A 14,961-nucleotide genomic window follows, 5' to 3' on the forward strand; every position below is an offset into this window, starting at 1 on the left:
TTTAAGTATTTAAATGTAAAGACTTAAAAACAATTAAATCTTATTGAAATAATTTGTTACAGAGGCAGTTACAAAAAAAAAAAATTTGTTACAGATATTTTAAATATGCATATTTAATTATCAAATAGTAAAAGAATGTTGTTGTTTTTTTTTGTCAACTCGTTTATAATATTGATGCCCAGTGGACTAAACGTTTACAAGCAATTTCAAGCCCAAAAAATATTACAATCAACCCATAAGCCCAAATGAAAGGATAATGATGTTTGCATGTGTGACACGTACTCCCTTTCGTGGGTCTGATCAGATGCATCGGGAATCGGAAGACGAAGCTGTAGCCGGAAACCTACCGGAACAAAGATCTCCCCCGCCGACTCGCTTGATACTGCTTGTTCACTCTACTATCCTTCAAATCGCCATCGATCTTCAAGCACTCATCTCAAATCGCTAGTAAAGGAATGCTGGTTATTTGATTCACCATAATAAATCTGAAAATAAATTTAAATATAATCAATTAAATCAGCTAAGAATTTAAAATATTGTTCCCCAAGTCAAAAGACGATATGACCGTTCAATGATGACTCTTTACAATCTCTTTACCATAAAGTGTGAATGATCTCAAGAGACCATACACGCAATATGAGATTCAAGTGGGTTTCTACCCCCTAAAACTTATAAAAATAAATTAATTTTAACGATAAGAAAACTTACGTGAAATTTTTTCATGTTGTATGCTAATTTAACCTCAATCACTTGCTTTCAGAAGCAAATTTAAAAGTGATTATTGAACAAATTATAAATTTAAGATAAACAAAATGAATAACCAACTAATTTACTGTCATATATTTTTATTTTTTTTACGACCAAAGGCTATGAAACACTGTCATATATTTATATACATAATTTTATCGGTTTACTAAAAAAAATTAAAATAATCCACGTTTCAACACAGATGTAATTAAGTTTAAGATCGAGTGGTTTAATTTTCAACCTAATATTCTTCGTTAGAAAGGATTGTATCATGGGCTCGGTTGTAATGGCAACCAGGCTTGCCTCAAGTCTAATTTGGGCTGTGTGCTGAGTTCATTCTTTTTTTTCAAAGCTTACTGGTAAGCCTTGGCGTTCGGTGGACCGTTCGGTTCCGGTCCGAATAATTCGGATTTTCGGTGTTATGTTCAGAAGTACCATTCGAGTTTTACTAATTATCGGATCGGTCTCGGTTCGGTTCCTTCCGGGTTCTAATTAAAAACTAGTTAAACTATCTAAATTAACTAAAAAGTATTCAAAATAACAATTAAAATAAACTAAAAAAATATTTTGAATATCCTAAAATATCTAAATCATTTTAAATATATAAAAACTTTAACATATTTAACTAATTTCAGATATCTTCGGATCCTAATTCGAATGTCGGTTCGGTTCGGATTATAACCAAACACCAAAGTACTAAGCTCATAAGTCCCGTTCAGATATTTTTGTATAACAGTTTGGATTCGGTTTTAGTTTTTCCGGTTCGGGTCTAGGTAAGTACTTCGGGTTGAGTTAAAAACGTCCAGGCCTACTTACTGGTATAGTAAATTATACATTGTGCTAATAATCCAATGGTTGGAAGAAAAATGTGATTAAGAAGAAATAATAGGGTCAAAAGCGTCAATTTGTCTGCGGCGTACACACGCAAAATTTAGCTGAAGGCGGTTTTGTTTAACCATTTGCGAAAATCAAAAAGTTTCAATCGGCCCGCCTCTCTCTCTCTTCTCTCTGTCACTGAGAGCAGATTCAAATTCCAGTTACTTTTCCGGCGATCAAGGAGTTAGGGATCTCGCATTTCAACCTGCGAGAGCTCTGGTTCGAGTAAGCACCTCTTCCTTGTTAACACAGTCGCTTGATTTTCTCTAATTTCGTTTCCGATTCGTCGCTTGTTTCTCTCGGAATCTGTGAAAACTCTGCTGCGATCTGTGCCTACGTCGTCTCGATTTCTGAATCCGATACCTGTATGATAGTGTTGTCCTTCAAAATCAGATAATCGTTTTGTTGCTGGAGATAAAGTGTAGTCGCTACGATTAGGGTTTGCTAATCTCGTCTCTAACGATGTTTAGCTTCAATTTGTATTCACTGGTTCGAATTTGTTTTCTGTAGTCTGTGTTCTCCGCTTGCTTTGATCATTTTACCAAGATCTAACACCGTCTGTGGTTGCAGAGCTTCGATCGATCTATTTTTCAAATAGGTTATACCAAGATCGTTGTGTTGTTTCTCTGGGTTGTGAAATTTGACATTCTCATTGATTCTCATCGATTGTGTTGTTCTGTTGATATTATGCATTCCTTATGTCTCAGAAGAATGCTTAACCTTCTGTGGTAATAAATTTTCAGGGAAAGATGAGCGAATACAGAAGCTTCGGCAGTAACTTTCACCCATCAAGTCAACCTCGAAAGATGTCTATTGGAGTTATGGCCGATTCACAACCCAAGAGACACCCTGATGGAGCTGCTGCTATTGGCAGAGCTGAGAAGTTGAAATCAGCCGCAGCAACCGATTTACAGCTGAACAAGAAGGTCACAGGTGATGATGTAGCTGCCAAGCAGAGGAGTTCAGCTAAGGGCACTGATCATGTGACCTCACCTTGGAGGTCTCCCAGATCTTCTTATCGGAAATTGGGCACTTTGGAGAATGTTCTTTGCAAGCAAACGTCTAGCTTGTCTGGTAGCAAAGGGTTAAACAAGGGACCAAATGGAGCACATCAGGCACCAGCTCGTGACTCATTTCAAGACATTCCTGTCTCTAGTCCTCGGCACAGTGATGATGAGCCGATCAGTGGCAGGAAGGGTAACGAGATGGATAAGAGTCCTGAGAGGATGCAAGAACCTCCATCTGCAGTCTTGCAGCAAAAGGTTGCGTCACAGAGAGAAGAGAAGCGTGGACCAGAGACGGCTAAAGATGGAAGTACTGATGTTTTGAGATCGAAACTGTGGGAAATATTGGGGAAAGCTTCGCCGGAATATAATGAAGATGTCAACTCTGAAACCCCAGAAGTGGTTAAGACAAACTCCAAGCTGAATCAAGACAAGACTTCAAACGATGATCCTCTTACTAAGCCTAGACACCACTCAGATACTATTGAAACTGATTCTGAAAGCCCTGAAGTTGCAACCAGAAGGCCGGTGACTAGATCTTTGTTGCAGAGGAGGGTGGGAGCCAGAGGTATTCAGAAGAGAACCAAAACTGGTGCCAACTTAGGTGGCAAAAGCACAGAAGAAGTGAACAACGTATTCACCTTTGAAGAAGGTCTACGCGGGAGAAATGGCACCACTGTTATGCCGAAGAAACAAAGGGGTAGGAAGAAAAATACTGCTGTAAAATGCCGCAAGGTTCAGTCCCGTGAAAAGGAAGAAGCTGATGGGATTCTGAAGGAGACGAGCAAGAGTAAAACTCCAGCACGTTCCGAGAGCACAAGAACTGGCAAAAGGTCTTCACTATCAGACAAAAAAGGAAGTTCCCTTGAGTTCAATCAACACACCAAAGCCCAAAAACAGAAACAAGATGTTAGCACAAGGGAAGAAGATTTTCAGCCATCACCAGAGGCTGAAACAGCAGCTACTCCCGAGATGTTCCGTGGATTATTTAAAAATGGCGATGAACAGAAAGGGCCGTGTGAAGTTCTCAGGGAAAAGTCTGTTGAGCCAGAAAATGACTTCCAGAGTCCAACCTTCGGCTATAAAGCACCAATCTCAAGTCCTTCCCCCTGTTTTTCTCCTGAAGCATCTCCTTTGCATCCTCGGAATATTAGTCCCGCTTTTGATGAGACTGAAACAGCAATATTTAGCTTCGGTACAAAGAGAACTCCCCAAGAGACAAAAGGCCAAGTGTCAGATAAGAGATTGCCTGTAACATTCCTGAACTCAAGCTGCTTTATTTCACTTAAAAATTATGCATGTTTGATTTTACATGTGTGTCCTCATTTATTTTCAGGACTTCTTGGAGAAGAAAGGAGACTATTCTTTCGGCAGAGAGAGTTCTGCCGAGCCAGATGAAGATTTAGTTCTCTCAGATCCGTCGTCTGATGAGAAAGATTCAGATGGATCAATAGAAGACTCCCATTACAACAGTATGCTAATTATTTTACACTTTCCCCTATACATTCTTAACATAATCCATGTTTACCTACTTAACTGATCTTCTGGTTGAGATCCCCAAGTAAGAGAAACTGCTAACGGGAGTAATAAGAAATCTAAGCAAGGCTTTGGCTCAGCTAAACGGAACTCGAACCTTAAGGGCAATGGACGTGTTACCTCGTCTTTGTCCGAAGGTACAATAAACATTTGTATGTCACTGTTGTAGCTGTTTATACTACACACTCATTTTGTTTTGTCATGGAAACTGAGCAGGGATGCATAAAACTGATTCCTTCCAGCGGTTTTCAGAGGTGGATGAAGATGAAGGCTTGGGAAGGTCTCTTGTTGGACATAATATTAAGTTTCTAGCTTATTAGTTCTTCTTTCCTTGAGTCTTAATTTAATTACTTATATGCCATGTCTCAGGGCTGTTGCATTGTTTGCTGTGGCTCTTCAAAACTTTGAGAAAAAGCTGAAATCTGCAGCCAAAAAGAAGTCTTCAGAAATTATAGCATCAGTCTCGGAGGAGATACATTTGGAGTTGGAGAATGTGAAGTCTCACATCATAACAGAAGCGTATGTTCCTTCAATTGATTCAGCATTGTTCCTTTTTAGTATTAACTCAATCATATTGTTAAACTACGCTACAGGGAAAAGACGAGTAACGTAGCCAAAACTAAGAGAAAGCATGCTGAAACAAGATTACAAGGTACATTATTGCATCATATCTTGATCACTGTAGTTTATTTTACAGTCATGAACGTTAGAAGAGCTTATAACTTTTCTATTTACCCAAAACATACTGTCTTAGTAGTCTACTTCTGATTCAGTGATAGATGATATATATACATTTGATTTAGGTTCTCATTAAAATTGTTCCTCAAGCCAATGCTATATGCTCAATACTTATATGGGGAGTAGAATTATACACTTGCGTGTCTGGCTTGTCTTAAGAGTTTAGAGTAGTCTTCATAAGTCCACATGCTGAATGAGAATATGCAAGATATGTCGTGATCGTTCACTTAACTAATCTGACCGTATTACAGAGCAACAAGAGAAAATGAGAATGATCCATGAAAAGTTTAAGGATGATGTCGGGAACCATCTTGAAGATTTCAAGAGTACTATTGAAGGGCTTGAAGCAAACCACTCAGAGTTGAAAGGAAGCATAAAGAAACAAAGTATGTTCACTTCTGTAATCCTTTCTTGCTTTTCACTATAAAGAATCATAACGTTGAAGAACTGCTGTGAAACATAATCATTTACGATAGAGCACTTGTGTAGACTAGATTCTTTCTGGCAAGAGAGCTTTTGAGAAAAAGTCTTTGCCTAAACTAACTTGAGGCTATATCTCTTGTTGACAGGAACATCGCACCAAAAGCTCATTGCGCATTTTGAAGGAGGCATCGAAACAAAACTGGACAATGCGACCAAAAGAATCAACTCTGTCAACGAGGCAAGCCCTTGTTCTAGCGCTTAAGAATCAATTATAAATATTAGATCGTCATGCTTCAAGTCGAATATCTTATAAATTGGTGTCTTTGATTTAACAGTCTGCGAGAGGAAAGATGCTGCAGCTGAAGATGATTGTGGCAGAATGTTTGAAGGATGATGTGTGTTAGGTTGACCCACCCCGAGCGTGTCTCTCAGAATCTATCACACACGTCTTAAGCCTTATATTCTCCACTTATGGTCTCGTGAATAAAAGATTTGTAGAGATTCATTTGCCTCCTCGTTCAGTATTGTTATACTTGTCTTAGTTATGTGAACCACTTGCAAACAAACTTTATTAAATGTTAATGGTTTGTTTTCTCAGCCAAAATAATTAGACCAGTAGTTTTGTATATATCTGTAAACTGAAACAAAACCAAACTAATTGAGGTTGCACCAACTCAACACGAAATGCTATGAACATGTATTTCATTTCAATATGGGTATGAAACTCAAAACCCAAATTTAACGGGTAAACCATTGGTTGTAGTTTCAGTAAGCATCGGATCAAATTGTATTGATATCTTATCTAGCTATTAAGATCTTTCATGTCACAAAGAATTCAAAACTTTTCATAGTTTATATTTTTGAATGAGTAAAAGGATGTTGAATAATAATGCGAGCATCAAGGTTATCTTTATTTTTTTTTTAACACTGATTAGATTAACTTTAAAAGAAACCATGGAGGTTCAGACAACTACCAGCCATAACGGCCAAGGAGATGTGATCCCAACAAAGAGTAGAATAGCCAAAAGAAAGAAACACAAAGCTCCAATTTGAAAAGATGTCAGTAGACACCTTCAGAGCACAATTAAAATCATGCGACATCGAGAGATTATATGCGAGCTTCCTTAGTAATCACTCCATTCTCGTATTTGTCCCCTAGAAAGAAAAGAACAAGAATCAGAATAGTTTTATGTAGAGAACTTGTGTGTGTTCTTGTAAATGAGATGATGCAAAAGACAAAATGTCACCTCCATACTCTTTCTTCACGTCATCAATGTAGGAATCATGCAATGTAAAGACTACTCCGGGTAATCCTGTTCACAGGCGAGAGAACTAATTGTCAAACAAGTTTATTTTCTTCAAAAAATTCAAGGAAAATAAAACAAAGTTACCCTTGAACTTCTCTGATTGTTCTTCAGTCATAATCGCTTGGAAGCCTTTGTAGGTAGTTGTACTTCAAGCATATGAGTCCACACACATTGAATGCTATATGAGCTCTGGGTTGGTCTTAAATCAATTTATCAGTTGTTGATTGTACAGCATTTGGGTACTCTTTTGTTTCTCGAGATTATGACATTTTGCTCCCTTAGAAACCTGATAGAAGTTGTTCAAAAAAAAAAAAGAAACCTGATAGAAAAGAAGAGTTGAATGTAATAGAATATTCATTTCATCAATTCCACAACTAATTTTACCATTTGCTTTAAATGGAATAGAATTCTAATTCCATCAATTCCATACAAAATTAAACAAAATTCAAAGAAAATCATTTCATTATAATTTTGATCATGAATGAATGAAGTAAGATGTATTCCATTTTCTCATATTCCATTCATTTCTCTTCTAGTAATTCCATTATATGTTTACCATTTACAACATTAATTTAAACAATAGTTAAGGGTGTCAAAAATGAGCATGAGCTTATAAGTTTACTCAACTCAAATTAAGTTTTTTTTCATGAGCACGGGCTATGTTTTCTAGGTTCATTTAACAAACGAATTTAATGAACGAACTTAATTTATCTCGCAAATTATATGAGTGCACTTTAATAAGAAGAGTGATAGGCATACATGGATTAGCTCATGAGCTTGATTTTTTAAAAGTTCAAATTATATAGGTTGTGGTGCATTTAGTCCCACTAGTTCTTTGCTGGTTAAGTCTGCAAGCTATGGTTTGGATTTGTCTACAAAGCTCCTCAAGGTACTAAACCGGATATGGAGTCTCGCAGAGCAGAATGCTGCTAATATTTCTCTAAATATGGAGTTGGACAAATGTAGAACCGAGATCAAAGAGGTGATAAGAAGAGTGATAGGCGTATATGGAAGAAGAAGAAGAAGAGCTAAAGGATGTGTTTCGAAGGAGTTGGATGATGAGAGGAAAGTTGGAAGCAAAACGTTGTTTAACAAAACCTTTGAAAGATCTTACAACGACCCGATGATTCTTGAGCTAATTAGATCTGTTTCCCTCATAAGTATTCAAATTCTTCTTCTCCAGAAGAAGAGTGAACTGAAACGAGAGCTAAAAAAAAACAGTTTTAACGAGAAACTAGTTTTCACTTAGTAGGGAATTAAAATATCCACATTCCAAGAAATGATCAATGCTTATCTAAAGGCTGGGAGACTCGATGATGCTTTGGAAACTGCTAACAAGATGGTCGACGCAAATCTAAGACTTGTCGCTAGGTTAATGAAGAGCTGATGATCAATCTGTTCAGATATATTTTTTTGCTAATGATCAATTTGTTTAGATTAAAAGACTTTTCAATGTTTTACAGGTTTTGAAAACCGGACCGGCAGGTTCGACCGCGACTCGTTTAGTAAGCCGAGTCCGGTTCGATTCAAAACCCGGATTTCATAAAAATCGGGCAACTCGGCTCAAAACCGGTGAAACCGGTGACCCGAGTTGACGTTAAAACCCGGTTTGTTCTTCTTGACACATTTTAAATTGTAATTAGGGTTTTATTTTTTTTTTTCATTTTTTTTGTCAGAAAAAAAAACAGTTTAGGGTTTTATATCAGGCTATTCCTGGATAATAACTTATAAGTTAATAATAGTAATACTTAAGAGCCGTCGTTTTTTAATAATTTCTCGAGAAAAAAGAAACCTAAACGTCTTCTCGTCATCTTTCACTGTCTTTCACTGTCGTACACCATTCTCCATCTGAATTTTCCTTTGCCACAAAATTTGGACTTGCACTTGTAAGAAAAAGTAAGTAACGTGATTCTCTTTAACGGTTTAATTATAAGATTTGATATAACATATAAATATATTATTCTTTTGCTATTTTTACTAGTTAATGGAGGGGAATCATTCAGAACCAGATTTAGGCGTACCTTCTTCTTAACGTTCAGTTCGTCATAAAGATGACACAGCTTGGCGATGTATAACAGAACGGACTGAGCAAAATGGGAAGAAATATTTGATTTGTGACTGTTCTCAGAAAGAGAGCGATGGTGGAGGCATTAACATAATGAAACAACATTTAGCTGGGGTATGAGGAAACATAGATTCATGTACCAAAGTTTATCAATGGACTCATAATCAATCAGATCATATGACCTCTTTCTTTTTGAGAACCTGAACATATGAACATTTAATAGTTATATGCTATAATTTCATAGCTCTGTATTTGAACTTATTAATATAATTTGTATATGTTATACTATCATTGTTTTTTGTTTGGATAATCATCGGAATCGGGATAAACCACAAGAAAATGTGTTGTTTCCTGCTCTGACATGGGGACCCACAGACTAAATTTGACCTGGTGATATTAAAATAAAAATCAGTGGAAACCAAAAATAATAAAAATAAAGTTTGACTGCCGCTCGATTGTCAAGAAAGGTAAAATCCTTAAAGACACTAATATTATTTGCGCCGCCTAAAGGATTCTCTCTTTGGTGACATCACCATGAAAAGTGTCAAAATAGAAGTGACACTGTTGATTCTATTTAGGAACAAAAATTTAGTATGATTGTTTATTTGGTATTCTTTATATTAAATTTTAAAAAATTATTTGAGAAATTTTTTTGGATGATCATAATTTTTTGTATCACAAATATAATCTATAAGGGTTAAACTAACCAAAATGTTTAAGATAGATAAATATGTAGATTCAGGGCCAGTCATGGGCTAAAACCCGTAAAACTCAAACTTTGGACGCCACAGATGTTAAATATTTTAGGGGCGCCATTTATGTCTAGATGTACTTTAGTACAGTGGTTGTAAGCTACTGCTAATGTCTTCCTTTTTTTTTTTTGTCAACTCTCCATCTGCGCTAGATCAAGTAGTGGTCAGACGAGCCGATTCTTCGAAGAACACCTCCGTCTGACCGGGTCTGATATATATGGGAAAAAATATAGCCTCTAGTCCTAGTTTCTTTTGCAAATGCGTCTGTCCGATCATTCCTACTTCGAGGAATATGAGACAGACTCACATCCTCGAAATCATCATGTAATCTCTGGAACACTTCGATCTCTGTCGCGAATGTTGGCCAATCCACCGGATTTGTAGTCATGTCTACTAGGTCTGAGCAGTCCGTCTCAAATCGTATCGATGTTATTCTCATGTCTCTCTTTCTTCTTCTTGAGTGTTCTAAACCCACATTCTCATTTCTCTCTTTCTTCCTTCTTTCTCATCTTTTTGGTGATAATAATACTTTTCCCTTATATGAGAAAACAGATTTATACGTGAGACTTCTGCTTATATATATTCTAACAACTTAACTCTTTTGTTATGTATATTACATTAAATAATATGTTATAAGATAAATAATTTAATCAAACAAAACTTAAAACTATTCTACTGTTTCAATATCTTTCTAAATTTCTGTGAAAACAATTAAACTATCATATCTATAAATTACACATCGTTGTTTTATTCTTAATTTGGATTTAAAAAAAAAGTTATTACCAAATTTAGTTTTAAAAAGTTATTAAAATAGTTTTAGAAAATCAACCAAGTAAACTCTAACTAGGAAGGAAAAAATGCAGACAATGTGATCTGCAAAATGTTTTGGTGTTATTTTCTTTTGAAAACAACTTTAGTTTTATATAATATTTGATTAAAAATACAGTAAATTTTAGTTATTGGAAAATGGTAACATTTTTCTCGATTGCTTTAGGCGCGAGACAAGTCCGGACCGGTATTGTGTATATTCATAAGGTTAATTAATCCAAACTTAGTGTTTATATTTGAGGAGTGAAGTTTTGGAAGAGATTAAGATTTAAAAAGTAAATAAATACTTAAAATTTAAAATAGAAATTTTAAAATAGTTTCAAAAATAAATTTTCGAAACTCAAAATAAAATTTGAAAACATTAATTTTGGAAAAATAAATCAAAATCAAAAATAATTTATAAAAACCTATAATTCAAAAAAAAAATCTTTAAGAAATATTTTCATTGTGAGAGTTTTTTGGTGAAAAAAGTCTATTTTAAGGTCATTTAGGAGAATTGTCCAGTATATATTGAGACTAAAACTTATAGCATATTTTTATTATATTAAATATGATAGGTCCGTATATAGAATCTTTCTCTTCGGAAACTGGTCTCGTTATAGTTAGTTACAAAGATTCTATTTCTCCATATTCTTACGTTCTTCGTGACTCTCTCTCTCTCTCTCTCTCACTTCATCATCTTCTCGATCCTCCGAAACAGAAAGAGAGATGATGATCAGGATGATACTCCGCAGCGGCTGGATGACGAAGGTGAGAAAGTGATCCATTTTCTTGTTCTTCTTTCTTCTTCTTCTTCTCCTTCTTCTTCTTCTTCTTCTTCTTCTTCTTCTTCGATCGTCTTCTTCTTCTTCTAACTATTTTCTCTCTCTGTTTTCAACAGGGGAGACAAGGAAGATCTCTACTTTCTGGACTAAGGGAGGTGACACTGAGGCGGTTTGCCCATGCCAGTGCGGAGAGTAAGGTATAGTAACGATCGCTTTTTCTTCTCTTCTTTGTCTTCGATCATCTTCTTCTTCTTAAAGACTCTCTTCTTCCTTGTTCAGTTTCTCATAGTTCATAGATCTGTTGTTTGATTTTATCTTGATCGGTTTGTTTCTGATTCTGCCTCTACGTTCATGAATTAGAGTTTAATCAGTAGTTTAGAAAATGGTTACTCAGATCAGTGAACTCTATTGCTTGTTTATTGCTGCAAAAACTATCGCCTTTGTGCCATGAAGGTATCTGTATCTTCAAGCAGCTAGTAGTAGTACAGGGACCTCATACTTGATTGTTTTCCTTCTAATTGTTATGCAGATAATAAGAGATTGTGTTAATGTTTGTAAATCAAACTCTTCTTCACAGCTGTCTTATGCCTCTCTAGCAGTCTAGGCTGATGCGTATATAGTGATTGATGTTCTCCACGCTTCTTCTCATACTTTTATTTCTTGCTGGACTTGTTCTCAGCGCTGCTGCTAACGCCTATGCCAGATACTACAAGGTAACAACACCGGTGCAGATTTTGTTTTTCTCTGTAAATGGTTCCTCTGTGCTGTTATAGCTCTGGACACTGATTCAATCGTTTTTTTTAGGCTCAGCACATGGATCTTCGCATCAACTTGCAGAGGACCTCCCTTCTTCCCCAAAGGCTCTTCACATCCACTAGGGTACTCAGCAAAAAGAGAGGTGATCCACGCAACAAATACCACAACCCTGCTACAGTGGCGAGGAAAGCTGAAATAGCTAAAGAGATGTGGAAGAGAAAGGAAGAAGCAGCGAAAGAAGTCAACGAAGACACATTTCCTATAGCTGGGATTAGGCGCCGTCTAAAAGATCTTCTTGCTCGTGAACAGTGCGACGGAGACATGGCCAGACAGATCCATGCATTAACGCTCACCTCAGGGATTCTGCAGGTACCTGGTGATGCTTCCCTTGAGATAAGGAACTCTCTCACGAAGCTGTATCGACTTTGCTGTGAAGGGAAGCCCATGGACCCTACTTACTTTGAGAAACAGTTGAAGACTACGGACCCAACAAAATATTAAGAAAATGTATTTTCTTCTATGTTCAACTTGGTTTCATTGATATCATGTAAACCGTTTGAAGCATTTTATGGATCAAAATTTTATCATAAGTAAATGCATCAGAAAAAAATTGTTAAATAATGCACTTGAAATTATTATTATTACTGATTTATGTATTTTTTTTTTATATCGATTTTTTTAATATTTTTAGAACTGAAACCATTTGAATTTGTCCGGTAGTGCAGTGAATTATTAGGTAGTGAAAATATTAATCTATAAATAAAATGAATTAGATGCGTGTTAAACGTAGTATTATATATTAATGTTTAATATTTTTAAATGTAGAAAAAAAATTAGTCGTACTTTGATTTTTTTCGAATGCGTGGATGTTATCTTTATAAATTTGTACTTTGATTTTTTTCTAATGTGTGGATGTGTCTTTATAAATTTGTTTTCACATACTACTTCAGAAAATATATGGAAGGAAAATGAATTAGATGCGGCAAATAGACACCAACATTGTTTCATAGAAATTTTGGAGAAATAAATGTATTTATTATGGTTTTTTTACAAAGTCAGAACTTACATTTATATGTACCTTAACTTAATAGACTTACTTATAATTTTAAAAGTCAACCTAACTGAGATACCAAGACAACATAAAACAAAAATAGGAAAAAACATATGAATAACTCATAAAACTATCTCTTAAGCTATGTCAAGTCCAAACAAAAGTCCCAACGACATATGTAACAGCCACATTGCTGGAAACTAACTCCTCTGTTGTTTCTGGGGCTAGACGACGGCCATCGTTTTTGTTGATTTGCTTATGGCAGAAGAGACACAGCCAAGACATGGCAGGAAGATCAGATCCATTTACTTATCTCATCATCACCTTCTTTTCTCGGATCAGACTTCTCTTCTTTCTACTGAGATATGAATTTCCTCCTCTGTTGAAGGTTTTTACTTCAGTTGCACTCGCTTGCTCCTCTCCATATAGCTCAAGCTGTTGAAGCCCGATTCCAAAATCACCAGTTGGAGTTGCATATGGATTTGGTTTTTCAACTCCTGAAGACACACCAGCTAAGGAATATAATGACTTTTTACTCAGCATAAATAACCAGATAATGCACAGCACATACGTATACAATTCGCGAGAATTACCTTGCTTGCACGGTCACAACCCATATCCGTGAAACGATTAGCAGCCTAACAAAGAAAATAAAAGAGCATTCGTTTGTCAGTATGAAGAAGATCTATGTCACAAATATCATGATTCGTATATTGTTACAAATGAGATAAAGCGTAACAACATCAACACAAACTAAAAAATAATGTGTTAAAGGTCAAATTAAATAAGTTGTAGTGTGATCAATCAAATATACTACTCTCCTTCTTCAGTTAATTTTATCTTTTCCTTCACTTCTTGAGAATCTGAGATCAAATTTAACAATATATCAAGATTTTCAGTCACCTCGTGATCATCTTCCTACACATGATCCACGTTCAAATCAATCCCTTCACCTCTATCACCTGCACCTCCCAGAGCACTACCACTAGTGGCAACAAAAGCACCGAAGATTTCTCCTCCGACAACAAAGAAAACAAAACAGAGCTGTTATAGGTCATATCCTTATGACATCTACTCAGGTGACTTGCCTCGTGGAGTATAACCCGGAGGAAAGCCATGATTCTTGTAACACCTCTCTGCAATGTGACCGACTTTCTTACAGAATGAGCAAATAGGTTTCCCTTTGTGAGCTCCAGTTTGAACATAGCACACACTCGAAGGCAAAGTTGAAGTCTCAGACACCTGAAATGAAGCAGGTGAAACGGCAGTCGCGAAACTCTTCTGACTGTAATCTTGATGGAGGATGTTATAGACCTCAGTGAGAGAAGGCAGAGTCTTCTTCATTATGATCTGACGACGAATCACAGATATGATTCATTGAGGCCTACCAAGAACTTCACAATCTTAGCACGCTCAGCCTTCTGATGAAGCCGAGCTGCTTTCCCACACGTACATGGATCATCAGCTTCTTCACAACTCTTCAAACTACTCCACAGAGTCTTCAGATTGTTGAAATAATCAGAGAGGGATAGAGAGCCTTGACACAGATCATGTATCTCCTGCGTGAGGTTGTAAGTTCGTGGCAAGTTCGTCATGTGAAATCTACTATGCAAATCACGCCAAACGTCAGTAGCATCATTCAAACGCAAAATGCTATAGATCTGAGTTGATACCGAGTTAAGTATCCATGACTTAACAAGGCTGTTACAACGAGACCAAACGCGAAAGTTTAGATCGGATTCAAGAGGACGTGGAATCGATCCATCTACAAAATCGATTTTATTCTTCGCATCCAAAGCAATCTTCATCGCAGCTTCCCAATCATCAAAGTGAGATCCATCAAGTTTGATAGAGATCAGAAGCAAACCAGGATGATCAGAAGTGTGCATGAAAAACAGAGAGTGGATCGAATCGCCATGATCAACACCAACAAGAGCTCGCGACGCCTGAGAATCCGGACCAGAGATCGCCGGAGAAGCTATCGGAGCTGTACAGGCTGAGATACGGACCTATCGACGCAGATCTTCTTCACAGACACCATCGGAGCTTGAATATGTATGGAAACGAGCTCGAGCAAGCAAAATCAAAGAGAAATCGAGCTCAATGTTAGCTCT

The 14,961-nt window shown here is 36.5% G+C and overlaps 2 protein-coding genes and 1 long non-coding RNA gene across 4 annotated transcripts; 2 read left to right on the plus strand and 1 right to left on the minus strand.

Annotated features, from left to right (window-relative positions):
• The first annotated feature begins 1,607 nt into the window (after positions 1-1,607).
• On the plus strand, positions 1,608-5,928 carry LOC106396826 (meiosis-specific protein ASY3). 2 transcript variants are annotated; one of them, XM_013837322.3, is made up of 10 exons: positions 1,608-1,848; positions 2,367-3,878; positions 3,964-4,099; positions 4,181-4,300; positions 4,380-4,443; positions 4,533-4,682; positions 4,757-4,815; positions 5,153-5,287; positions 5,471-5,562; positions 5,660-5,928. In XM_013837322.3, exons 2-10 carry the CDS (start codon positions 2,373-2,375, stop codon positions 5,726-5,728), a joined length of 2,331 nt encoding a protein of 776 aa, XP_013692776.2. In that variant the 5' UTR covers positions 1,608-1,848; positions 2,367-2,372; the 3' UTR covers positions 5,729-5,928. The 2 variants fall into 2 exon arrangements, with proteins under 2 accessions (XP_013692776.2, XP_013692777.2); XM_013837323.3 differs by having other exon boundaries at positions 4,190-4,300.
• Positions 5,929-8,291: 2,363 nt separating this feature from the next.
• On the plus strand, positions 8,292-12,651 carry LOC125585397. The gene is made up of 2 exons (XM_048754380.1): positions 8,292-11,753; positions 11,845-12,651. The coding sequence occupies exons 1-2, from the start codon at positions 11,667-11,669 to the stop codon at positions 12,295-12,297; spliced, it is 540 nt and encodes a 179-aa protein (XP_048610337.1). The 5' UTR covers positions 8,292-11,666; the 3' UTR covers positions 12,298-12,651.
• Positions 12,652-12,694: 43 nt separating this feature from the next.
• Positions 12,695-14,961, minus strand: LOC111205201. Its single transcript, XR_002657644.2, has 3 exons — positions 13,751-14,961; positions 13,441-13,485; positions 12,695-13,344 (listed from the first exon to the last, which is right to left on the minus strand). It is a non-coding gene; the product is annotated as an uncharacterized LOC111205201 (long non-coding RNA).

Source organism: Brassica napus, chromosome C4 (assembly GCF_020379485.1).
Source record: "Brassica napus cultivar Da-Ae chromosome C4, Da-Ae, whole genome shotgun sequence".
NCBI classification, from domain to species: Eukaryota; Viridiplantae; Streptophyta; class Magnoliopsida; order Brassicales; family Brassicaceae; genus Brassica; species Brassica napus.